This window comes from Rhodnius prolixus, unplaced genomic scaffold (assembly GCF_049639745.1).
Source record: "Rhodnius prolixus isolate KJV_2025 unplaced genomic scaffold, Rpr scaffold_6, whole genome shotgun sequence".
Taxonomy (NCBI): Eukaryota; Metazoa; Arthropoda; class Insecta; order Hemiptera; family Reduviidae; genus Rhodnius; species Rhodnius prolixus.
The window spans coordinates 43194603-43219812 of record NW_027411634.1 but is presented as its reverse complement, the minus strand read 5'-3'; the positions used below and the strand labels follow the sequence as shown (position 1 = coordinate 43219812).

Sequence of the window (25210 nt, the reverse complement as noted above, 5' to 3'; positions counted from 1 at the left end):
TAAAATCTTTTACAAAAATAATCCAATCAAATTAATAAGGAAAACTAATAAAATTATAAAATTTAATCATGGGAACTTATAAAATTCCAATGCAAAATTATTTATGGAAAGTTAGAGGTATATATATGTAAATTACATTTATTTTATTTTACAGAATAGCTTTTATAATCATTATCACAAATTAATTAATATAATTAATTTTGTTCAATTTATTTTTTATTGTTAATATTTTTAAGGATAAGTTTAGTACTTCAGTGTTGAGCTGTTTAGCAGTTAGTGTAGTGGTGCTATTGAAGCGAGGTACTTCGGGCACCTAGTGTATGTTATTTCGTGATTTGTTAAAGGTCCGAAAATGGCATCTGCGATGGATGTAGATGACGAAGAGGCTGAAGTTCCTACTTGTAGTGGGAAAGGTGAAAAGAAAAGATTTGAAGTTAAGAAGGTAAAAACTAAGTTGTTTTTAGCAATAGATATAACCTAGCAAGTTATAACCTCCAATGGATAAATATGAATTACTTTATCTACTCTTAAATTAATTTATTCATACTCAAGGCATAATAAGTTAATGCTAACGCTGGCCAAGTTTTAATTTCTTTCTACCTAGGAAAAATGTACGTTATCATAGCTGGGGGTGAAGTCACATTTTAGCTAAGTCATTAATGTGATAGTCATTGCCAGTTTTTGCGATTTAAAATCATATTATTTAAAATAGTTGTCTTATTTAATATTCTTAAGGACTGGCTAAAGACAATTTAAGCTAAATACATTAAATGTTTCTATAAATCTTTAGGGAAATCAGAATATGACGCTGATTCGAAAGAAAATTTCTGAAGAGTTCCAACTAATTAATTCTTTTAGTGAAAAAAATGACGCATTTGTAAGACGCATCCTCTCTGCATAATTACTTTTTGAATGTTCCAACGTTTTGGTAAAAGCAGTATCAGTTTTGCACATTTAATCTTTTGAACACCTCTTTTTTTACAGAAATTTAAATTTGCAGATATGTATATCTTAAAGTCATGTTTAAATCATACACCATTACTGTAGTTTTAAAACTACAACGCATTAACTAGATTCTAATTAGATAAAAAACTTTAAAAATAGTGTTGTGTTGTCAATAAAAGAAAATGAGTTAAGAACAAAATCATTTGCATTTCAGTGGAATGCAGTAGCCCTGTGGGCATGGGACATTGTAGTAGATAACTGTGCAATTTGTCGAAATCATATAATGGATTTGTGCATTGAATGTCAAGCGAATCAAGCCTCCGCTACGAGTGAAGAATGTACAGTAGCCTGGGGCGTTTGTAATGTAAGCTTTGTTTATGTTTGAATATTTAGCATGTCAATTTTTTTATGTATCATAGTAAACTAAATTACAAATCCACATTTTCCAGCACGCTTTCCATTTCCATTGTATATCTCGATGGCTGAAGACTCGCCAAGTGTGCCCCTTGGACAACAGAGAGTGGGAATTCCAAAAGTAAGTTTCATATTAATCCTTACTTTGGATTTATTATTTATGTACCTGTAATTGTTTTCAAACTTGAAATATTCCACAAACTAGGAATTGTAAACTCTTCGTTGCATAGCACTTAGCAAGATTTGTAAATCAAGGAATGTTGTAACATTGATTAGGAAACTTTTTCAAGAAAAATCGATTAATGGCAATTTCTGTCAGTGGGTAAGCTTCCTCTTACTATTAAGAGAGCTAAATCTTAAACAAGATGCTAAAGATGGACGAAATCTAGTGAGTAACGATGATCACGCGCCGGTTTTCCAGTTCCAATAATATATGACTAATTTCTATATCATCTCCTGTTCTCTGTACCGATTGTCCAATGTAAATGTTGCTAACCTCAAGTTTTGACCTCAGGTATGGCCATTGAAATGAAGACGTCCTCGGAACAACAAAGCTGCAGGCTACACTTTCTGCTTCAGCACTTCATCTCCTAGCCTTTATATTCCTTGAACATTTTGGATTTGTTTTTCTCTTTTTTTTTAATAAATAAATTCAATAACATTTAAAAATTTATGTACTACTATATATTGTTCAAGATTCTTTTTATTACAATGCTTTTCATAATTCAAACATGTTTGTAATAAATAACTATCTTTATATTTTTTGTTTTTAATATTAATGTTTAATAAAAACAAACGAAATAAACGTCAAGAATAGGATGATGTTAGAATTTATTGTAAGAATAAGTTTAAATGTTGAAAGAACACTGAAAATCGGTAAAGAAACTAATGGTTAGTTTGGTCACAGTTGTCACGTGTGACACTCTTGTACGCACTCTTCCATATCTCACAGAAACAGACGCTGGAATGGAATCGGTAGAACACTGCCAAAGGCATGGAAATGTGAGTGATAATTGTCCAAGTCCAAACTCCATAGAAACTAGTAACAAGAAAAACAAAGTATTTAATAACCATTATTATGTGTTACTAAGAATCTAAATATAAATATAAATGAATACTTTAAAGCTAAATTTACTCTAGTTCCATGGGGTGTAGATCGGGTCGTGCGTTCTCAAGATGGTTGATCGCCCACATGGCTATGTTGGAGAGCAACAAGAAAGTGATGAGCTGTCTGCCCGGCTTAGCAATGGCTATCTGTTATTGGCACAGGAATTCTCTCATTATTGAGGTGCTCGACGGCTCCCTAAACATTGTCCAATTCTACAAGGGAATGGTTTAAAAGCTGCAGAACACACCTTCAATTGCTGCATTTAGTGGAAGTCAAATTAAGAATGCTAACAAGTTTCATGTTCTGAAAATTCTGACCGCTTTCCATCAAGACAGTTTCAGTAAGTTTTGATCTCCACTCACAGCGTTTCTTCACAAATACTATCTCTGATTGAGGAATTTTACATAGTGATAGGTACTAGAATTAACGGTACAGAAATGTTATTGCTAAGGAGTAACCAGTGCTTGCTTTTAGAATGTTTTACTTCAATTAGGATTTAATGAGTAAAAAGCTACTTCATTATTCAAAATATTAACCATTGTTATTAATCACTTCAGTTCATTTTTGTGCCAGTATTTTAATTCCTCTGTTGTAGCAAGAAAGATCTTTAGAGATCAGGTGTGAAATAGCTTGCCTAAAAAAGAAAATCATGACTTCATACTTAGCCAGGCGCTTTATGCCAGACTTCTCAGACTACTGAAAAGTCAGGATTGGGAGTTTTACTCTTACTAGAGTTCCAAGATATTTAAACTAATTGAATTTAAGTCACGCATCTATTCAGGAATAGCTTATTTCTAATGGAAAAATGTTTCTTATAGATCGAGGTGTATCAAAGGCTGTTTGTCAGTGATGCTAATTGTAAGAGGTAAGATGATTGAATTTTATAGAACTTATGTCAAGTCTAAGATATCATTACTTAGCTGTAAAAATCATTAACTTGAAATTTAAAAAAATGTAAATGTCATTAAGAAGAATCAAGGATTCATCTGAATTGTTGTAGGAATGTTTAACAGTTTATTTAGTTTTCTCCATGTCTCTTAATTGGAAGAATTTTATAATTCAATACTTCCTCTACAAATAGCGAAGTTTTCAGATTTCATTCATCTTACTGCATATGCTGGCTCACGCAATAATAACAGCTGCTGGCTCTGAACTCTTCTCAACAATTGTCTTAAATTTGTTTCCTTCCAAGATTAGTTTACTTATATGTGTACCTGTGGAGTCGAACACTTTCTCCACCATGCATCCACAATGAAGAGAGTTTGCAGGGAGGATTGTATTAGACCAACTAGTGATGTGAGGAACACTACAGGCTGTTTGAAGATCTGCTGGGTGAGGTAGCCGGCCAGCAGGGAGAAAGCAAAGTATATGTAGAGTCCTGTCTGCGCCAACATCAACAGCACTGTGTCAAGCTCTAGGTGTCGGTTTGGTTCGTATCTGCGGCCCACATTAAACTCTTTTAATGCCAGCCAGTTTTTGAACATGGTTCATCAACAGGCTAGAAAATGGGTTATGTTCCCAAAAGCGTAGTTAGGGCAATGGATGCTTACTTCAGCTTTCTGATGTTGAACATGGCCAACACGGTGCTGAGGGTGCACAATGTGTAGAGCATTAGTTCCCAGAGGTTTACCTGAAACTCGGCTGCCCGCCGATACTCTTTCTCTTTGATCAGCACCAAGAACATAATTAAACTGATGATGGTGACCACCAGTACCAGAATACTAGCGAATAGTCCCTTGTGAGAGTTGGCACAGTCCACAGTGAAATGTTGCGAAGTGTAACCATTTATTGGTTTAGGACTCTGCAATATGTATAACATTAATTAAAGGAATTAGGTTAGGCAAAAACATATCAGTGTAAACACACTCTACTTTCTTTTATAATAATTCACAACAAATTTTCTTGATATGCATATTTTTTTTGTAAAAAGATGGTCGACAAGAAACATTAAGCACTCATTACTATTTTAACATGATTCTATTTAAGGGAGCATGTTCTCACAGCTTCCTAATAAAACCACTAAAATCAATATTGCCTGAGCAAAAGTGTTCAAACCAAAATAGTTATGTTTCAGTTCAAAGAAAACCACAAACTAGAAAGTTAAAAAATGTCCTTTCGATGGGTAGATTTTCTCCAACTTGGTATCTTATACATTCATAAAGACATGGCTTGGAATTGGCCTTCAGAGGAGATTAGAACTTCAACCCTCCACGCTGAAGAACTCTCATTAAATAGCTATGCCTATTGATCCACAAGTTTGTAGCAGGTGTAAAAAAAAATCATTAAGACTATTAACAAAAATGAAAATTAGTAAAGTTATACTTGATTAAGTGAAAGTAAATCGGTCAACCGCAACATATCTTTAACGAGATATCCGGGTTTACCGTATCTTCATCAAACGAATTTCTTGAAATTTGATATTTAAAAATATATAATTTCTTTAGTTCTTAATTTGATAAGAGACATTGTTAACATATGTATTCCGATGAAATGACTCTTTAGAGGGAAACCTGCCACAACCCTCCTCCTAAAAGAATCCTGAATGGAAATTGTCAAGGAAAAGATTTCCGGTGTAAATACTTAAAAAAACTACATGATCGCGATATTTCCGGGTTTACTGTATGTTCATTAACATAACCAGATTTATTCTCTACTTTATTATTTATTCTCTATTTTCTGTTAAGAGCGCTTATAAGGTAAGGCCAATTTGATATAACACGTGAGCAATAACAGATTTTTTTTTTTTCTAAAACTGCAAATAAGAAATACATTCAAATAATTGAATTCATCAATTACCTTATTGCCATAAGCACTGTTATGCCTTAGCAATTGATTTTTGCCGCAGATGTTGTTCCATAAAGCATAAAGAATTACTGTACAAATGAGAGTGTATTCTACGATGCACGGATAAAGGAATGGAGCAGCAGTATTGCTTAATCGACTCATAATATTTGCTTTGCGACATTCAAGCAGTTCTTGGGGCCTGAGCAGTAGAGCTCTGCACACAAATAAAAAGAAAACTATGATTTTTAAGGCGACAAAGAATTAAGCATTTTCAAATCAACAAGCTGACCGTCCAATTGAAGCGGCAGACCTGTTCATGGCTGAGTGATTGGCTAGTTTAGAGACTAAATCCAGTTCAGCTAAAGCTCGAGAATATATTGGTGTCCGAACTGAAAATAACTAATTCAATTTAAAAGAAGCATGTGTCAAAGATTATTTTGCCTTTTTGGATTAAGGATTGTACAGTACCTGTCACGATGGATAAGTTAGAGTAGCCCAGTATCTCAAGTCTGGTCTCTTGCACCAGTGCAGACATCCAAACACACACGTTCGCACCGATCATGTGCATCAAGCCAAATTTAGAGATCAGTCTAAAATTGGTCAAAATTTTCTGCTACCCAATGAAACAATGTATTAAACACAGTAACATCTTTATAGGCAATCTACTAGTTTTCTAAAAGCGATTAAACAAACCTTGTTGCTGACAAATATGAACTGCAGCTGGATGACAATGAAGGCCATTCGAGTTGCCGGAGTGACCGCTATCAATAAATGACTACAATTTAAGGCCCCAGTCAATTCAAAATACTGACCCAACTCCAGTCCTGTATATACTATACTTGCAATTCCAAAACCTACAAAGTAAAATTCTTATGTTTATCTTGAGGTGGGAAAAGTTTTTCTAAGGAGAGAAGCTAAAATCTCGGAAATTAAACTACATGGCAAATTTAAATCATCCTAAAAATATGAAGAATTCTAGCCCTCTAACCCAAGGGTAAAAATAATTTAAAACACTGGCCATTTGGTTTTGGCCCTGGCCATATAAGTAGATGACAGAGAAAACAGAGGGTTGCCTTTGAATGGTAAATGAAAGGTAAATTACAGGGGAAAAACCAATTTGGCTTCCATTTCTTTTAGATTTCTACTTTTCTCTTCTCTATCTTCTACTTTTATGGCCAGGGCGAAGATAAACATAATGGGTAACCTTTAAATAGAAAATAAAGATGAAAAAAAGCGAAAACATCAAATAGCCTTCCAGTTCGTCTAGATTTCTTCTTTTTTCTCTTTCTCGCCCCTAGTTTTATGGTAAGGCTAATATAAACATGAAGGGTTGCATTCATTTCGTAATTGAACGCAACTACTACTCATAAGATTCCTAAATGGTTGGCTCCTTCAGCTATCTGGGCGCCACCGTGTTGTGCGCCGATGGTCACCAGGAAGAGGTGAAGACACGCCTAACCCATGTTTATTTACGTTGCAAAATGCCTTACGTTAAGGAAGGCTAAAGAAACAATTCATCAGGCTAGCATTTTTTTAAATTTAAGAATAAGTTTTGGAAACAGTTCTTACCTATGGCGCCCATCCTAAGGTAGAAGCTGCCGTAGCGTAAGTGAAGTCGGTTGGTTGGTTTATCGACAGACAGCGTTTGTGCTTCACAACTTTCACCTACTTCTTTTTTAATCACCGTGTCCACAGTTCTTTGTTTCAGCAGTCGTGAATACACTATACCCAGATACAGCAGACTGACCGTATATAAGTACAAATGGTATATCTGAATAATAAATAAAATATAAGTAATTTTCATTAATTTAAACTCCATATCTATGTGAGAAATAATCTGACTTGATAATAAGGCGAAGACGGTGCAGAAGAGAAGAACTCCACAATAGGGAATACCACGCCAAGGATGGCAAGTATATTGCAGTACATGGCCGATAGAACTGTGGTCATCGTATCCCTGCGCAACAGTATCCCAAATTCAAATCAAAAGAAAATTATAAACTGATTCTAATTTTCAGTGCAGTTACAAAAGGTGGTTCGGATTTATTGGTTCCCTTCTAAAATTTCCTGTTTCTAGGAAGAAACTGTACAGAAGTGAGCGGACGGCAGTTGTTTAGATAACAATGGCTCCTATGAATGACTGCAAATATTTTCCTTAGTTTTAAAGCGTTTTTTATTTTTATTTTACAGTAACTGAACAGTACATTCGCGCACATATACTCTCCGACTAGTAATACTTCCTTCCTGCTAAGCTAATTGTACTCTTCGCCTGAAAAATGGAAATCGCGAAGCTTTGAGCATTTTAATCGCCTGGGAGGGTTGTCTGGGATGGTACCGGATTAAAGGTAGCCGACCGAAGGATTACAGGTTGCAGGAATTTATGGAATTAGCGAGATAAGCGACAAGGTTATCGAAAGGAATTTCAAGAACTCTGTGGGTAATGTTTGGCAAATATAAAAACATTCAAAAGCAATTTTTTCAATAGAAAATTGTAGAAGAAGAAAGTGACTTGAGCGAAAATATTTTCTCAATTCTAAATTTTTAACTTTAACTATCAAATAACAATTCTGGAGGATACTAACATTTGGATCACGGTGGATTCACTACGTCGAAAGGGTGCATTTCTCTGGATGAACGGCAGAGAGTAAGACCTTCCTTTTCTAATATTCTTGTACGTCAATGCCAGAGAGGTGTTTGAGCCCAATCTAATCAAGACAAAGAAACATCTTTTAAAAAGAAATCTTCAATCAATGTATTGAGCAGCCTTTAGCCGCCTCGTGCAGAAAACAGGCCTTAAAACATTCTACTTCACATTTGAATTTTTTTGTTTTTTGATTTACATCTTGTTTGTGCGTTGTCAATTAGCAACGCATTCCTTTAAACCCGACGTATGGAAATTTGGCTACATCACGCATCTGTTATAAATAATAGCTGTACATAACCGTTTAACTAGTGCGGAGGAAGTGTCTTCTTCCATAGCAATCGAGTATACCGACGAATAAACCAATATGTAACAAAAATAAATAAATAAAAAATAAAATGATCAATAAAATTGTTATTACTACTTTTGTAGTTAGTGAAGTTGTAGGAGTTTGTATAGAAGTAAAGCAAAACATTAACGCTATGAAATGCTTCAAATTAAAAGGAAATCATTATGTAAAATGATATATTCTTTCGATGACTCTTCAGCGTGTGAATACATCTGTCGCATGAATTTAGTGGAACACTTTAGTAATTTTATTAAAAATTGCTTATTAAGACTTTTTATTAAAACTGTCCGGTAGGGCAGTTGTATATGGGTTGATCGTCAAAAACTGCACGAAAATAGTGTAACGTTGAAAAACACCCAACTATCTATAAAAGATAAAATTCCCAAATTTCCTTTAAAATATAGGGCAAGTCCTCCATTATAACTGTATTTTTTTTTGTAAAAACCCAGATTTAACAGATTACGAGAAAAAAGTTGCTGAAAATAAGCAAAAAAGGCATTTTCAAAAATCGGTCTTCTTCTTCTTGTTACCTTTTTGTAAACAACGTAGCGCCTAATCCCGCGAACCTATTTTCATGAATGAGATGTCTTTCGATTCGAACTTTTCTGTAGATGTGCCTGTATAACTTTTATGTAAGGGTCTCGATGCTGTATCTCAAATGGGGGAGGAATATTAATAAAGGGTGCTTGCTGATTTGTTTACCTTTTGGCGTTTAATCAACCCCTATACTTAACTTTTTAAACTGTAAGTTTTTGTTAAGGAGATTATTTCTTATTATTTTATAAAATATCGGAAACAAATTTTAGACATTATTTCATGTACACAAATTATCAAATAAACTAATTGTGAGAAATAAAGGTTAATTATTTTGGTTACTTGAGATAAAAAGTTCTTATGATGCCACGTTAGCCGAGTAGTAAGGGGCGCGGATCGCAAAGCCAAGATCTATTTTGGCCTACGTCACGACACCTATTGGGGAGTACCACCAGTTGGACGGAAGACTCACAGATATAATAATAATAATTATTATTATTATAAAATTTGGGTTTGTCGAGTGTATGGAAGTTCTAAAAATTCCAAATCTCTGCAAACCCAATTCATTTTTAAGAAAATTATGCTTTTTGATAATGAATAAACAAATTAATTTTAGCAATACAGTAAAGTAATAATGTATTATGGAAACTAACCCTATCTTAGTTTTTTTTACTTTGCCCAAAAGAGGGATTTCTTTGATGTTGGGTTCCAAATTTGGTTGCAGTTCTTGGTTTTCTCTCTCTTTTTCCTTGATTGTTGCCAGTTCGATATTATTTGCAAATGATGAAACAGATCCTCTGTAACAAGTTTCACTACTGAGGTACCCATCTGACATTTCATAAAATGGTAAAAGAATTAAAAATGAATAAACTCATTGAAGGATTAATATGTTCCGGTTCGTAAAATGCCAGATGTCGAAGACGTTGTTGTAAATACCAAGAAAAGCAAAGAACCACAAAAGTAAGTCACCATTAATTAAAGAATAATTAACTGAGCAGTGCACTGAACTTGTAAGCGAAGATTCCGGGTTCGAGTCCAGCCCATCCTTCGGTACTTTTTTTTTTCTAATATCTTCTTACAGCTCAATACATACCATCGATATTTTAAGTATTTTCTATAGCGAGAGAACATTTTTCGTGTCCCGTTAGAACTCTTTTGAAGGCATCTTTCTTTATTTTAAATCACGTGAACATCTGGTGTCATTGTTGCTCAAGCTTTTTTCAGTGCTCTGCCTGCCTCCTGACAACGAGAAACTTCTAGAAAGAGAAAATCTAGGGGCCAGCAGATGTATTCGATCCCGAGTTCTACGCTTAGGGATCCAGTACGCTAGCACCTGAGATAATTCCTTCCCTAAGGTTTTCCTTGTTGAATGCCCTTGTGGGTGTATGCGTACATTTGGCAAACGCCTCTTGAAGTTCAAAAGTTCAGTTTAAACACAAACAAGTTTTAGGATTATCATGTCTAAGAAATCAATTCGTAGCACAGAGAGTTTTTCATGGATACCCATACCATGGCTACTAGAATATTAATAAATCATTTATGCTTAGCAACGTTTATAGCTCAAATTGTCTCCCTCTCACAAAAGTAAATTCTATTTAATTTCGTTTTTCGCTTGATTTCAATGCTAGATCTAAGTCTGTGATTTACGTTTACTGCTTTAGTTTTTTAAGTTTCCATTTTAGTTTAACTTAACACATTAGGAAGCAAAAAGACTTAATACTGAAAAATAATTTCTTTAGTCTCTTGATCCCAGGGCAATTGCTCCGTTTGCTTCAATCTAGGGGAGGTGGCCACGAAAATGCTTAAAACTTGGAAGAGGAACATTACAAAGAATACCCTCTTCATTTTAAGAAAAAACAATTGGAGGGCGGTTAGTACAAAGATTTTGTTACAGCTGATCTGTATGCTGCTGGCGATTCACAATGAAGCAATCTCACTTGAAATAAATGGTCTGTATTATAAGTCTCACAATGTATCGTGAATTCTACTTAAATATCTGGAATCTAGAATAAATGATCAAAATACTGTAAATTCTTACCTCTTTGAAGATGGTAACACCTCGTCATGTTTCCACATAGCTGCCAGGACAAGGAAAAACTGAAAGAAATATGACAAGGAGAATAAAGTAATAACCTTAACAGTTTCTTGTCATTCTAATATACATAGATCGTTTTTTACAATTAACACAAAGGTGTCAAAGTTGTGTAATATTCCATTCTAATGACAATAATATTTTACACTTAATACAATATATACCATATGCGCACTATTTTTAGGAGGATTGGATTTTAAGATGAAATAAATTTTGATTAACACTGGGTAGATCCAGGTTTGAATTACCTCTCCAAATTTTTTTGAACCGTTTAGAAAAAACACAGTCTACTTCAAAAATTAAAAAAAAAATTACTAAACAGTTCTTTAAATTGAGGCGATAAAGCATAAATTAAAAAGGGATAGCTAACAAGAAACTGGACAAGGATTAAGTCTAAATAACGTATTATTTTTTACATCCCAGACCACTTTAAATAATTACCAAATGGTAGTTTTCCATTACACACCAGATACAGTTTAGGAAACATAATTTTATCTCGGATCAAGCTACCGCATTACTTTATTACATTAGGGAAGATCCTCTTTAGAAACGACCTGAATCCTCATCCTAGAGGTGTTAAAGCCAAGATGGCGCTACTAACAACAATGACAAGCAAAACAAAACCTAAGGTATAACATTAAATAGCACGTGGATATTTGCATGACGCCGCTTAATTTTACTACAGCAGGTAGGTTCACTTCTATACATATTTGTAAAAAGTGGTAATTACGACGTATTGTACACACACGACTGCTGAACTATATGGCGGCCTCCAGTTGTGGTTGTGCAGTCTGCAGTCTTCCACTGCGGCCAGGTTTGTACATGTTCTTCCAGATCTCGAACATACAGATGCTGGAGTGGAACCTAGAAATAAGACTAATGCTTACACTGCTCTAGATATTGGGTTGATTCGCTACTTGATCAGCGAGCACAATCAATCACTAACTAATCCATACTCAACTCCTCAACTTTACCCAACTTTATTTTATTTCTGATATGACTTTCTTTCCACTGGTATACATTACCTGTAGAATATACTCAGCGGCATGGCTATCCTAGACATAGCAATCCAGCCCCACGGACCGTAGAAACGGAGTGACCCTTCGTCCGAGGCGATCTTGTTGCGCACCAGAGTATTGATGCTCCAGAGTCCGGCGTTACACAACAACAGAAATGTGATCTGCAATAAGAGAAACCTTACTTTCGGTGTCAAATGTTCGAAATTGCAGGTATCATTTTCGTATCAAAAGAGATATGCCCAAAATTTTTCAAATCTCGTAAACACTCGAAAAGACAAGTTCTTGGCCGGTATTTGTTTCGGTTTTTAGTTCATAAAGCGCCTTCACCTCATTTTTGCATCAGAACTTTTCTTTGAAATATTTATCCCATAATTTTCACTTACAGTTATTTCTAGAGAAAAGTGGAAATACGACGGAATGCCTCCAAAATTAATAAGCTGAAGTTTGAAGTACTTCTTCCTCTTTCTGCTTGGAGCCCAGGCTTAGTTTCTTCGCACTTAACATTTAATAAGTTGTAACCCATGATTCATTTATTTATTCATTACTACGGAATCTGAGGTGAAAGCCGATTTATTCTAAATTGTTTATCTGCAAATAAATTTCATATTACCGAAGATGAATTGAAATAGTGACACAAAGATAGGCTGAAGTGATCAATGACTATAACTACTATTATACTTTGAAAATAAACTGGCATATGTTATTTTTAAATATTTATTTCAGCAAGAATGCAAAAGAGGCAAAGAGTATCGTGACACCCCAGTGTTACTTGCCAGTTGCCTGGCCGGCTTAGCACTTCCGCGAGCTCGGCGACCGCAGAAATGGGCGATGAAGACGGTTTGGACGAGTGCCTGAGCGAGCGCCGCCAGTTGGCCCCCTAAGGTGCCCTCTCCCGCCACCCAGACGGCCGTCATCTTGAAAAGGCAGTGCAGAGTCACCCCGCATTCACCAATCATCAGTAACCACGTGTCTAAGCACATAACTCCTGCAAAAATGTTCACATCCTTATTTAATAACATACTGTTTACCACACACACGAGAACGCATCATATTGGTACATGGCAATTGACCTTTTCGGTCGTGGTATGTGGCTCCCTTAAGTTTGAGTGATGCGAGAATTACAGTGACCAACGAGAGTATATGCAGCATCAGTTCCCAAGTATCCACGGCTTCCAGAGCGTGCAAGTACTGCCTTCCACTAGATAAGAGATACAAGATTAACGACGCTGATGTCAGAATTATGACACCAGTTCCGGCCAGAAGACCCTTGTTAGCGTTGGCACAGTCTAATATCAGCACATCGGATGGGACATTCTGTCCACTTCCTGTAATTCACACAATGTTGATTTAATTAATTTTATTTCTTGGAGATTCAGCCAATAAATAATTTGGTGATTTTTTTTCAGGCTGAGAAGATTTTCCAGAGATGACAATTTGTTTATATGACTCCGGACAGTGTGCTCTCGTTACAGACAATAATTTCCATCACCGGACTGAGCTGTAAGAAGTTTCTAAGGAAGAGAAGCTCCTAGGAAGAGAAAATCTAAGAGCCAGCAGCTGGATTCAAACCCGGGATCTCCGCGTGGAAATCCAATACGCTAACCACATAACTAAACCCCTCCCTCTCAGTAGATATGTGCGCGAACCTTTCAAAACGAATTATTACAGGAAGCTGAAACTTTACAGGAAGGATGAGTGGGCTTCCAATCTTAACTAAATATTTCAGTAAAATGGATGTTCTACGCTCAGTATATTATAAAGGACACTCCTCATCTCGCTGAAATGCCTAGCTTGAAGGAAATTGGAAAGGCTACCAAAAGTACCACCAAATACTAAATGGATTCTTCAACTTTCTGAGATATTTGCTTCCTTGGATTTAATTTTTTCAAACTTGACAAATATGTACAATACATATAGTACAGTCCAAACAGCTTTATCTATTCAAATATTATTAAATTTTTGTGGGAAATTTGTATTAAGACATTAAAAGAAAGGATGGCGAAGGCTTTCTCTAGGGTCACTTCGGTGGGACGCACCCTGAACAATGTTAGTAATAATTAAATGCTGAGTGCTGAATACCAACTCGGAGTACAAGTTAGAATCCCGAGAATCTTAGTAAAGTAAATTATTGCAAATCTTAATTCACTATCTAAAGAAATAGCCTTCGTAAAATAATAGCTTATTTTTTTAGATAGGCTTAACGCCTAACTACCAACTTTAATAACCTTAGTACTTGGACCGTTATTTATTTTTTATTAGAAAAAAACGTTTAGCCAATTCTTTAAACTTTTGTTTTAACTTTATCTGTCTATGAACTAAAAAGATAAAAATTTGACATAATTTATTGAGGGGTCCCATGATCGCTGGAAGCGTCCTGACTAAGTACTTTAGACTTTGTTTAGCAGTTATAGAAATGCAAAAGCGAAGTAAGATTCAGTTGGCCATGAACATGTTATTTACTAAATAATAAAACAAAACAGAAACATTTAACATGTGTGTATCGCGGAAACATGTAACTTTCGAAATTATTAGTTCGTTTCATTAAATAAAACAATATTAAATTTACACACCCAACAAAATTCATTGAAATAACAAAATGTATTTCTCAAAGAAATACATATAACAGTCTACAGACTAACCAACAGACTTAACACGGAGAGTTTAGCTGTGTGCAGCATCACTTATGTCGTCCGATGAACATTTCCAGTTCTCTTTGAACAAAGCAGCCAGACTCAGGATGGAAGAGAACAAGAAGAAGAGCACCACGCTCAAGGCTAGGAAACTGAGCGTACCCAGGACCACCGCTGCCAAGGTGGAAGGTTGGTATTCCCTTAATCTTTTTTAGCGTCAGTCATTTAGATTCAGAATATTTGTGGCAGAGCAGTCTCTCCTCTTACGATTTCAATAAATTTCTAGAAGCTGTGAGGAGAGTTTAGAGTTCTCTCGAAGTGCAATAGGTATAAGAGGGCTATTCTTTTCTAGCATTGTGATATGAAAATGAAAATTGAAAAAGACGAAATAATACAGAAATAGTGATCCGAACATTTACGGGTTCGATAGAAAGAGGGGTTTGGTTATGTTCGTTGGGATGAAAGTCCAGTGATGGCACTGACACCCGGAAGAGTAAGGAATATGAGGAGGTGAATGGGGAAGGGCATAAGAAGACCAATCCCCATTATTAATATTAGTAACCCTAATTTGTGGATATATGAACACCCAAACATAAAAAATGGTACGGATTTTTGAAGGGACCCAAGTGTAAGACTGAGATTAAAAGTCATTTGACCGGAAAATGTTGTTTTACGGAACAATTGGTACTTTGTTCTTATTTTCTCAAAGGAGACTCGAAAAGATTTCTCCATTAAAACTTGTATTGATATTGAATTCATGTAAATCTCTTGTTGCTGCCCTGTAGTTCAATTTAGCGTATCTATACTCGTACATATAAATAGATTGAAAAACATTTAATTAATTTAAGTTACATATTGTACCTTTAAAATTTCACTCAAGAGTAATGAACAGGTTTACAAACCGTCACATAAATTATGTCTGTGATATTCGGGGTCTGAGAAATGTAAAAGTAGAAATAAAATTATACTTGACTATGCATACTATTTGTATTCTAAGTTGATAGAAAAGCCCAAGATTCCTTTTTTTGATACTCGAGTAACTTAATCCGTCCGGTAGGGCTTAAGGGTTGGTCAAGAAAGTGGTGAGCTTGCACAAAGAACTGGTGAATAACAAGGGCAGGCATTGCCACTATTATTAGCACCCCCTAGAATACATTTTCCTGCTCAAATATTTCCAAAAATAAATGTTGGTCGAGGCCCTCATTAAATGTGCGTGGAGGAAATTAGAAGCTTAAAGAAGACTGTGGTCCCCTTTTTGTAGGAAAATCATTCCTCTATTTCGAACACCCTTGTTCATTAACTTCCTTTTACGAATTCAGAGGACTTCAGGACTAGTTGAATTACAAAAATATAGCTGCCAAGTGATGGCAATTTTTTTTAAGTTTACAAATATAGTTGTATTTTGTTTAAGCGAATTAAACAGCGGTTTTAAGTGCCATATGTTGCTGTAAGAATTAATTCCTTTAAAAAACTGCATTAAAGCTAAATTTGTTCCTTTCCTGGTTACCCTGGAAATCTGTAAGTTACTAACATATTCATAATAAATTGGCTTCTCACATTATTATTATATAGATAAATCAATTCAAAACTTTTAGTTTTTTTTTCTAGTTTTCACATTTACAAAAATTAGTTGACCCCTTAAAGTTGTCGCGATTAATCTTGATTTAATTTGCGATACTGCGCTGCTTTGTAACGTATTGATACTTGGCACGTTTCAAAATTAATCAATAAGGATTCAGAAAGATTGGAATTTCTTAAATTGTGATAGTTTAAAGAGGTGGCAAATAGTCAAGTAGTCAAGTTTTCTCAATGTCTGAACTTAATTAATAAAGAGTAGACATTTATTAATAATGCCTTGTAAGTGTTTCTAATGAGAACTGCACGTATTAGAAAATTCTGACGTTCTTTTAGAACTTGGATAAAATAGATCATCTCCGTTTTTACTTTCTGTTGCTATATCGATTCGACAAACTTTTGAGTTATCACCGGTAATACAACGTTAAGAGATTTTTGAATCAGTTTTAGCGCCTGGCCTATTGTGAGTTAAAGACCAGGAAAACAAAAAGGTGCAGAAAACTTGGTGCTCTTTTCAGTTTTTTAGATTTACTCCTATCTTTTTTTCCATCTTTCGGATCTACCTCTCCAAACTCTAGCCCTTTTTTTTTTAGCAAAATTGATTTTTTAGGCCAAGATCAAGATCAATAACTTGAGAAATATTATAGACATCGGCTACTAAAAGATTAAATTAACTTGTCGGCTATCAGTTTCAATAATAACAATCGCTTCCACTTGAAGCCACTTGAACGTAACTGCATTTCTCAGGGCCCTAAGTCCCAAAATTTATTTACGCTTTACTAATACTTAAAAATCATAAATTAAATAAAGTTATAAATATAATTTAATAATTCTCTTCAAACATTGCTAAAAGAAACTTCCTGGAAAAACGATGGAAATAAAATTTATTGAGGAAAATTATTAATTATTTACATCAACTCGAGTGTGTGTGACACAAAGTTTAATCTAATCTAAGCGCCTGTTCGGGAATTCTTAGCATCTGGTGTGAACTCAGTCGAGTTGATGTAACTGCAATGCTCTAGTTGTAGATTTGGCGTTTGCTAAAAATGTAATCACTGAGAATCCTGATTGCTCGGTCCATTTCGTACAATTTACTAAACCCAAGATATGGTATTAAAGTCGGCCAGATCCCTCTCAGTAGCAAAACGAAGGCAGCTAAGGGAAGCATCATCCATATCTTACTTTCTATTCCCACAGCATCCACTCTCATTAAGATGAATTTTTTGCTGGTGAAGAGGTAAGTTAATTCTGAGGGAAAAATGTTAAAATAGCAGTTGGGTTTGTTTTAGGTTCGACCACAAACAAGATTCGTTCTGGAGTACGCTCTCGGTCCATTTCTCGAAACAAGCCTGCGGCTTTGAAAACTAAGAGGAAAGCCCGGATTGTGGCAAAGAAGAAGAAGGAAGTCGGAAAGGAGAAGACAGTGAGCAAAAAGGCACCCAAAAGAAAGAAGAAGTCACAGTCTTCGTCGGAAGAGTCAGAAGAAGAGCAGTCAGAGAGCGCCGAGAGTTCCGCCTCTTCTTCCTCATCTTCTGAAGAAGAGTAAATCTGCTAGAGGGTAAACTAGGTCTAACTTCTATCAATCAGATCTAGTGAGAAGGTAGCTTTAATATCCGGTCAAAGTGATCATTTCTTTTCTAATCTTGATAAGGATGAAAAAGTTTTGTTTTGTTACAAAAATACGTATTCATATTAGGAAATAATATTGAATGATTTAAATAAGAAAATGTTAATAGCCAGAATAGTCATGTTCTTCAGAATTGTAGCTATTACAAGAATTTCTGTACAAACTAATGTGCTTTTAATGTGAGTAACACTCTTGTGGATTATTCACAGCAGTCTGACTTTCTAAAACTATTAGCAGTAGGAAAGCTTTCGGCAGCCCCCTCTCGTGACTTCTCTCTCCAGATTCTTAAAGCTCTAACTTACAAACTTTCTTCAAACCTCCGACATTTAGATCACAATCCGTTTAGAAGGAGTCTGCACCCAACGGTTCTCGGAAATACTGATCTCATCTCGCATTCTCAGATAAAAATTCTACTCTTGCCATTGAAAATGTGCTACTTATATATAATATAACACACTGTTTGAACTGTTATGTAGGTAAGAAGCAGCTATTAGAGAGTGGTCAGAGGACGAAGAGTTGAAGATGTGTGCGTTGCCAAGTGAGGAGCGAAGTAAACAATTATTGACCATTTCCGAACTGCAGCAACTTGTAGTCGACAAGGAGAGTGATTTGAGGGCGATCCAAGTGAAGCTGAAGGCTACCATTGATGAAAAAGAAGAGTTAAGATCCAAAATGAATGAAATCAAGAAACAAGTAAGTCCTTCACTCTCAATGTCCTTCAGCGAATAGGGAGCTTCCTTACTTGCTACTGCAAAGTTTCTTAATTACATCATTATCATCATCATCCAACGGCGCTACAACTCATTGCTGAGTCTCGGCCTCCTTAACCAGTTTCTGTCAGTCAGTCCTGCTCGGTGTTGCCGCTCTCCAGTTGGCGCTATTTAAATTACATTATATAACATCTAGCATTCAAAATTTATTTGAACACAAAAATTAATTAAAATGAAGCGCTGGAATCATGCGTAACGTCGGGCCAGAAATTGGTACAAAAGGTTTGCATTTGGTGGCCGCTTCCGGGAAGTTTAAATGCAGAAACAGCTGATGTATTCTCTTGTGATATAAATTATTTCTTAAGATCGTTATCGATATAATTATTTCTTAATTTCAACGAAGGGAAGGGATTAGCTATCCGGGCGCCAATAACCTTAGATGTAGACGCGCCTTAAACCATTAAAAAATAAAAAAAAAAATAATATTCATTCAACGAACTTAGCTGTAACTTATATTGCTTACTGCGCGGATCACTTCGAGTATCTTAGTCCTGCAACTGGGCTTGCTGCACCAGTATGCTCTCTTAAGCAACTATAAAGTTCAAATGCGTTCTTAATAGTTTTTCATTGCTAGATTATATCGCTAATGAGGGTAATTTTACAAATAACTGATAAAAACTGAAACTGTGATTGCAGATGGAAGAACTGGCCAACGAGATCAAGAGAATACCGCTGTTGGAAGCTGCTGACGCTTCAACCAGCAACATGCCACAGTTGCTGGGACGGCAGGAGTCAGTTTCTGACTACAATGTGCTCAGTGCGGGCACGATGTCTGAGCAGCTCAATAGAACGGACGATCTGTCAGCGGACAGCGAAGACGCGCGCAGGCAACAAACCTAAGCCTTTGGATCAGATTGTCATCATTATAATTTGGCGCCTTTCTAGTTTACATAATAAAACTATTTCACTAACAGAATTAGATTATTGATTGTTTCTTATTGCTCAATGCCAGTTTGGTTGCTGGTTTGTTGGAGCCAGTCATTAGGAGAAGAGGATGTTCTCTCACCTCATTGTGAATTTCACTTGATAGTTCTCATTTAATGTAACCTAAACTTTTAGGTGCCGCAACATCGATACTCATTAATCTTGTGAATTTCGGAAGCTTTATTTTATTCCCATTGCCCTAAACAAATATCGATTTTTAGATCTACTGCAAAATTTTGTAGGTTTCTTTTGTCTAATTTTTATCAGAATTGTAAGTTTTGGAGTTAAAGAATAATTTTGTTTCAAAATTTATTCTTTAGTCGGTCGACGGGATATACAATACCTCCAATACGCTACTCACGAAATATTTCATTTATAAAATTGGCGCCGATGTAGCAATTTATTTATGTACAAATGTATTTGCTTATGGATCGATTTAGTTAAAAAAAAATATTGCATTAATGATGAAAATTTAAATCTAATAAAGTAAAATAATTATATCAAACAATTAACAATCGATTAAACAAATTTGAAATGATAATTGAAATTACTATTACGCCATTATGAGCTTAATTATTCTGCCTTGGATGAACTATTTTTGAAAGTAAAATAAAATCATAAATTCAAGAAGTTCTTTAAAATGAAACATTCAAAATCTTTCAAATGAAAGTGATAGGCTTAGATGGGTTTTACCTCCGTTACAAAGTTTAATGGTTGGGGCTCCAAAGTGATCTTGCTTAGGGTTGACAACAGGGGTTAGTAACCAATTCACGACAATATAATGAGGAATATTTTCAAGCAGTGACACTTACTAGATGAACAAGTTTCAACGTGCGACTGACGGACTAAGAAGGCTGGGTGTTGCCGCGCGCCCATATCCCGCCACATCTGGTACATGATGACGGCGCAGATTAGACTGTACTCGATGGTGCAGGGGTACAAGACGGGCGCTGCATCCTCCACCAGACTGCCCATCACGCTGCCGCCTCCGCAGTCTTCCCGGCGGCCAGAATTGTTCCCCTTAGTCTCTGATAAAATGTCGAAAATAGAAAAGGCTGATCATTTTTAAAAAATTAAGGAGAGACAGAATAAATTAGAACATTTATGAAACTAACCAAAATCAGTGTAATTGTGCGAATTGCGGAAATGTGTAATTTCATGTTTGGTCTCCTGTGCGATAATGCTCAGCCATTCGCAGATGTTGGTTGCGACCAAGTGCATCAGACCGAACTTGCATACGACTCTCTGTCTGCACATGTCTATATTCTACAATCAACAACTGCTGTTACAACTCCATTAATCAATTATATTCTAAAATTTATCCGGTTTCAGTTGGGTTTTCCCCCTCACTTAATCAATTTCATCTCATGATCTCAGTACTTCCTCTTTTACCAACTAAGATAAAGTAAAAGTAGAAGTCAAAGACTCAGTTGATATGCTCAGAGGGTAGGTTACAAAGGAAGTTAATATGCTAAAAGGATACTAACTAAAGTAGGAAAACCAATATGGGCCAAGGAAGAACTGGACAGGATGAAAGAGGCAATATGTACGTATGTACAAATTATTTGGCATAGTGAAAGTGCTTACAGAGATTTAAGTTTAGAATTAGAATCAAAAGAAGAGGGTCATTGCTACCTGACTGTTGAGGAAGATGAACTGAATCTGGGCGATGGTAAGTGTCATCCTAGAGAGCGGGACAATTAGGGCATTCCACTGGCGGCATTCAGCCTTCTCCCGTGCTTCTAGCAGCTCTCCGAACTCTAATCCGCAGTACACCATTGAGCCCACTCCGAATCCTAAAGCAAATAGATCCATATAATAAAGTCAAAAGAGTAAACTGAAGAGAGCATGTGCATTCTCGGAGATAAGATCACCAACTAGTATAACTTTGGAGTATAGCTTAGCCAGCAAACACCAGAAATAGACTTATTCTACTAGTTGGCCTAGTAAGAGAAAATAAAAAAGGATATGAAAGACTCAGATACTGCTAGTCAAACTATAAGCACAAGTAAATTTTTCGAAAATAACTTTTCAAAATAATTTCATCAAAAGTTTAAAGAATAAATAAAATTTGCCTCATTTCAGTAAATGCAAAAGAGTTTTGTGGTCTCACAGCATATGTTTAAACAACAAAGACGCCCTAAATATAATTTCTTTGTCATTAGAGGCAGAGTTTTAAAAAGTGACTGAGAGAATAATGAGTGATTAGTACTTACCTATAGCGCCCAGCCGAAGATAAAAACTGCCATAGCGATGGTTGGAAGTCGCATGACGCAACTGCATCTCTCTTCCTAGAAACAACCTCTCAAACTCATTTACAGATATTAATATCACTTACTTTTAAGGAAAACTCCTATTATTGTTAATAATTTGCAGTTTATTCGAAGATCTGGTGCTAATTTAAGTGATTCAAACAGAACAAAAATACGAGAAACGACTGTAAAACTATTTTAAAAGAATACTAGTCATTTTAGAGAACAGAAGTGATAGTAATGTGATGTAATGTGAAGTTATTCTCATTGCGTTGAGAAAGCTTTTACAGCTGTAAGAATCCAGAACTTCAGCGGCCCAAGGAACAGAGATCATCAATCATATCTTCAACCTGACCACTAATTGGAAGCAGGCGATAGTTTTATGAATCGGTACACGCGCCCACAACAGCAACAATCATCTCAAAGACGAAACAGTACAAGGCTGGGTACCCTATGTACACGAAGAAAAGGTGGAGCAGCGCAGGTATGACCTTATTAATAAAATCCAAAGTTCCTGATAACAAATAATTTCTCAAATAAATATACATTAATTTTCAGTACTTGAATCAAAAATTAATACTAATATATCATCGAAATAAGGCAAATTTAAAATTTTAACCGACCGTAAAACAACTATTTTTGGCATATACGTATTCAAAACAAAGTTGGCAAAGAGATATGTAGATGAAAAATCTCGGCTGATCTTCAGTACAGAGCTCTGGTACAGAAAGTACCCTCTTTAAAAAAAGTAATTTTTAGTTGACGATTAGCTATGGTGTTATGGTGATAGTATCTGGCTAGTAGCTTGGTTGTCAGGCGAACTCACGCAGGCTGCATCTGCTTAAGCTATTACTTACTGTATGAGCTGAGGATCCTGAGCACTGTTCTGTAGCGTACCACGCTGAAGTAAACCCAGACCATGAAGAGCAGACCAGCGCTGCAAAGGTATATGTAGAACACCTGCACAAAGACCCATTGTGCTCTCTCTAATTAACTACAAAGTTTGTTTTTGGGAATATTTTCAAACGCAATTAGCAGTTATTACGTGCAAAATTTGAGCGGTATTGTTGTGGGCAGAGCTTGGGCTTGGGTTTCTCATAATGAGCAATTGACAATTAACGTAAAACTATATTTAAACATAAGAAAAGTGTTAGACACGTGTTTAGGAAGGAAAGCATAAAAAGTTATAGACAAGAGCAGAAGGTAACAAAAAGCAGTGTAGCCCTTCAGATATAACTAAAATGTGTTCGAAGCTAATCTCAGCCGAGTGGTGCAATGATGTGCAAAATGATGGAAACTTTTTCTTTCTAGATTACGTGTGAATTCCACTTAACTAACATGTGTTTTTTTCCAGCGCATCGACATCTATGGTTATTAGCGTCTCTAAAATATTATTTCTAAGTCAATATTCGTTCGTAAACTATATTTAACAAGTTTTGTTTCGAATAGCACATGTCGAGATATTTCTAAGAATAATATTTATCCGTTCACAAGGCAGTAAGAGGTGAATTAAAATATAATGCATAAATTGGCACAATATCCAGCGAAATCGAAGATACCCTCCCTTAGTAGTGAAAGAAGGTAGTATTGGAAGTCGAAGGGTTAAGGGAATGTCGTAAGAATGATATTCATTCTTTCGATATTAACTTAGTCGCATTGCAATTTTCAGAGTTAATTTAAGGAAAGGCTAAACACTGATTCTTGCTGCATTGAGTTAAGAAAGAAGCTGCAGTTTAGTTTACCTGATAGTAACTAGGGCTGATGACCTCGGTGAGAACTTCTGTTATCGGCAGCACAAGACCCAGGAGCACTAGAGTCTTACAGTACAGACCAGACAGGATGGTACTCAATCCTCCGTCATATCTGCTGTTCCAAAATAGAAAGTAAATTTAATGCCTAACTGGCGGAGCTTGAAATTTAATTTTCAGTGTAACTTGACATTTAGGGATAAGTTTGCCTAGGGAGGGAGTTAGGGAAAGGTTTAGTCGGTCTACTTCAGGGATAGTTATGAAAGCCACCGGAATGGTGCTGTTACTAGAATATTCTCTGAGTTTTCTTTGAGCTTTGTGGAGGGAATCGCTGTTAAATCAGAGGAGCCACTGAAGCCACAACTGAAAGGAAGCTCTAAAATGTTATTCTCTTATTTAGAGGAACCTAATTTCCAGAGAGAGCTGACCAAGATGTTTTTATGCTAAAAAATAAAGATCAGGATTGGTAAATCCAAAACTAACATTGCTAAATCCTGTTGAGAAAAGGAGGAAAATAAAACAACTGCTGCAACTAGAACATTTTATAAGAAGAAAGTCATGTTTGAAACTGGCCACGATCTTACAGTGCGTACCTTGTCTGCTGAGTCTCTCTGTCCTGTCCCAGATAGTCACTATCTTCTGCACTGCGTGGCGTGGTCAGTAACTTACCAAGAACGGCGGATGCTCGTCTAAGAGCTGTTCCTGCTTTTGATTCCCTTCGGCTGGCTGAGTCAGCAACGTTCACACTGTAACACACCGCTTATCAAGTTAGCAAATCTATAATAACCTGTTATGTAATATTTTAGGATTTGGTAAAATATCTCTTGGCTGATGCCTAAAGTACCGAGATCAGCAGTAATGATATTTTTACAGCAAAGTTTTTGAAATATTAGAAGTGCCCTTTTAGCTTATCGCAAGGCACCATTGCAAACACTTGGAGGAAAGACCGCTCCGTGTACTACCAGAAGATTAGGAGATCCCTGGGGCAATAAACCTCAATAATTTAGCCATAAATGGTATTATTTCCCCGTACACTTAATTTTAAAGCCAAATAACTTATGAATTACGTTTGCGAAATCCTAAGGCCATGTCGGCAGTAAAACTTAAAACCTATAACAAAACTCCGTTATTGCGGGCAGTTAATGCGGTCGCACGTTGTACCAAAATACTTTCCTAAAGGGGAGCCTAAGAAAAACAGTATGCTGGCACATATTGTTCCTCTCAACTTGAAAGGGAGTATTGCCAGGAAATGATGGTTCACACAATCGTAAGACTATTTGCCGTCAGCGGTACCATTAAGTGGATGTTTTAATCCGAACTTGATTCTAAATTTTATTCTTTACGATTCCGCCGGCGAATCATCAATATTTCTCGCTTCATACTGCCAATATCGCAGGTTATTTGCAATTACATTCACCGTGAACGGTTCCCTAAACGAACGTACTGGATCCATCTCTCTGATTGGTCATGCAATTTTTATTGAATGATATCCTACCCTACTTTTCGATATATTGACCGACACTCTAAGATCTTCGCCGCGCACTTGATTAGGTCAGAACTGAAATTTGAAAAAGCTTTGCTTTACGCACTGTTATAAAGAAGTAACACAGTTAGTGGAAATGTTGAGAAATGAAGAAAGATGGACCTGGCGCAAGAATGATGCAGCCTCTGGTCAGCAGGGTCAGCAGAGTCAGCAACCAGCTCCATGACTATGAGTTTGAGCAGTAAAGCGGCCAGTACGAGATTTCAATGCCTGTCTCCCCCTCACCAATTAGTGTCCCTCTAATAATTAGAGATA

At 36.0% G+C, this 25210-nt stretch overlaps 3 protein-coding genes across 7 annotated transcripts; 2 read left to right on the top strand and 1 right to left on the bottom strand.

Moving 5' to 3' along the window:
* Positions 1–258: 258 nt before the first annotated feature.
* LOC141461180 (RING-box protein 1A) lies at positions 259–2178 on the top strand. The gene is made up of 4 exons (XM_074141975.1): positions 259–442; positions 1160–1309; positions 1395–1480; positions 1874–2178. Exons 1-4 carry the CDS (start codon positions 353–355, stop codon positions 1884–1886), a joined length of 339 nt encoding a protein of 112 aa, XP_073998076.1. The 5' UTR covers positions 259–352; the 3' UTR covers positions 1887–2178.
* LOC141460463 (uncharacterized) lies at positions 2025–25210 on the bottom strand. Its single transcript, XM_074140460.1, has 25 exons — positions 25058–25210; positions 24006–24158; positions 23407–23530; positions 22522–22624; positions 21629–21703; positions 21048–21208; positions 20528–20678; positions 20225–20440; positions 12957–13211; positions 12660–12871; positions 11893–12047; positions 11032–11041; positions 10814–10872; positions 9429–9572; positions 7834–7956; positions 7094–7208; positions 6821–7022; positions 5945–6105; positions 5720–5864; positions 5541–5640; positions 5264–5465; positions 4018–4268; positions 3682–3904; positions 2495–2613; positions 2025–2398 (listed from the first exon to the last, which is right to left on the bottom strand). Exons 1-25 carry the CDS (start codon positions 25117–25119, stop codon positions 2245–2247), a joined length of 3675 nt encoding a protein of 1224 aa, XP_073996561.1. The 5' UTR covers positions 25120–25210; the 3' UTR covers positions 2025–2244.
* On the top strand, positions 14369–19404 carry LOC141461179 (uncharacterized). Of its 5 annotated transcripts, none has more exons than XM_074141971.1 (4): positions 14369–14705; positions 17381–17649; positions 18195–18411; positions 19125–19404. In XM_074141971.1, the coding sequence occupies exons 3-4, from the start codon at positions 18241–18243 to the stop codon at positions 19326–19328; spliced, it is 375 nt and encodes a 124-aa protein (XP_073998072.1). In that variant the 5' UTR covers positions 14369–14705; positions 17381–17649; positions 18195–18240; the 3' UTR covers positions 19329–19404. The 5 variants fall into 5 exon arrangements, with proteins under 5 accessions (XP_073998072.1, XP_073998074.1, XP_073998073.1 ...); XM_074141973.1 differs by having other exon boundaries at positions 17381–17658; XM_074141972.1 differs by having other exon boundaries at positions 17381–17691.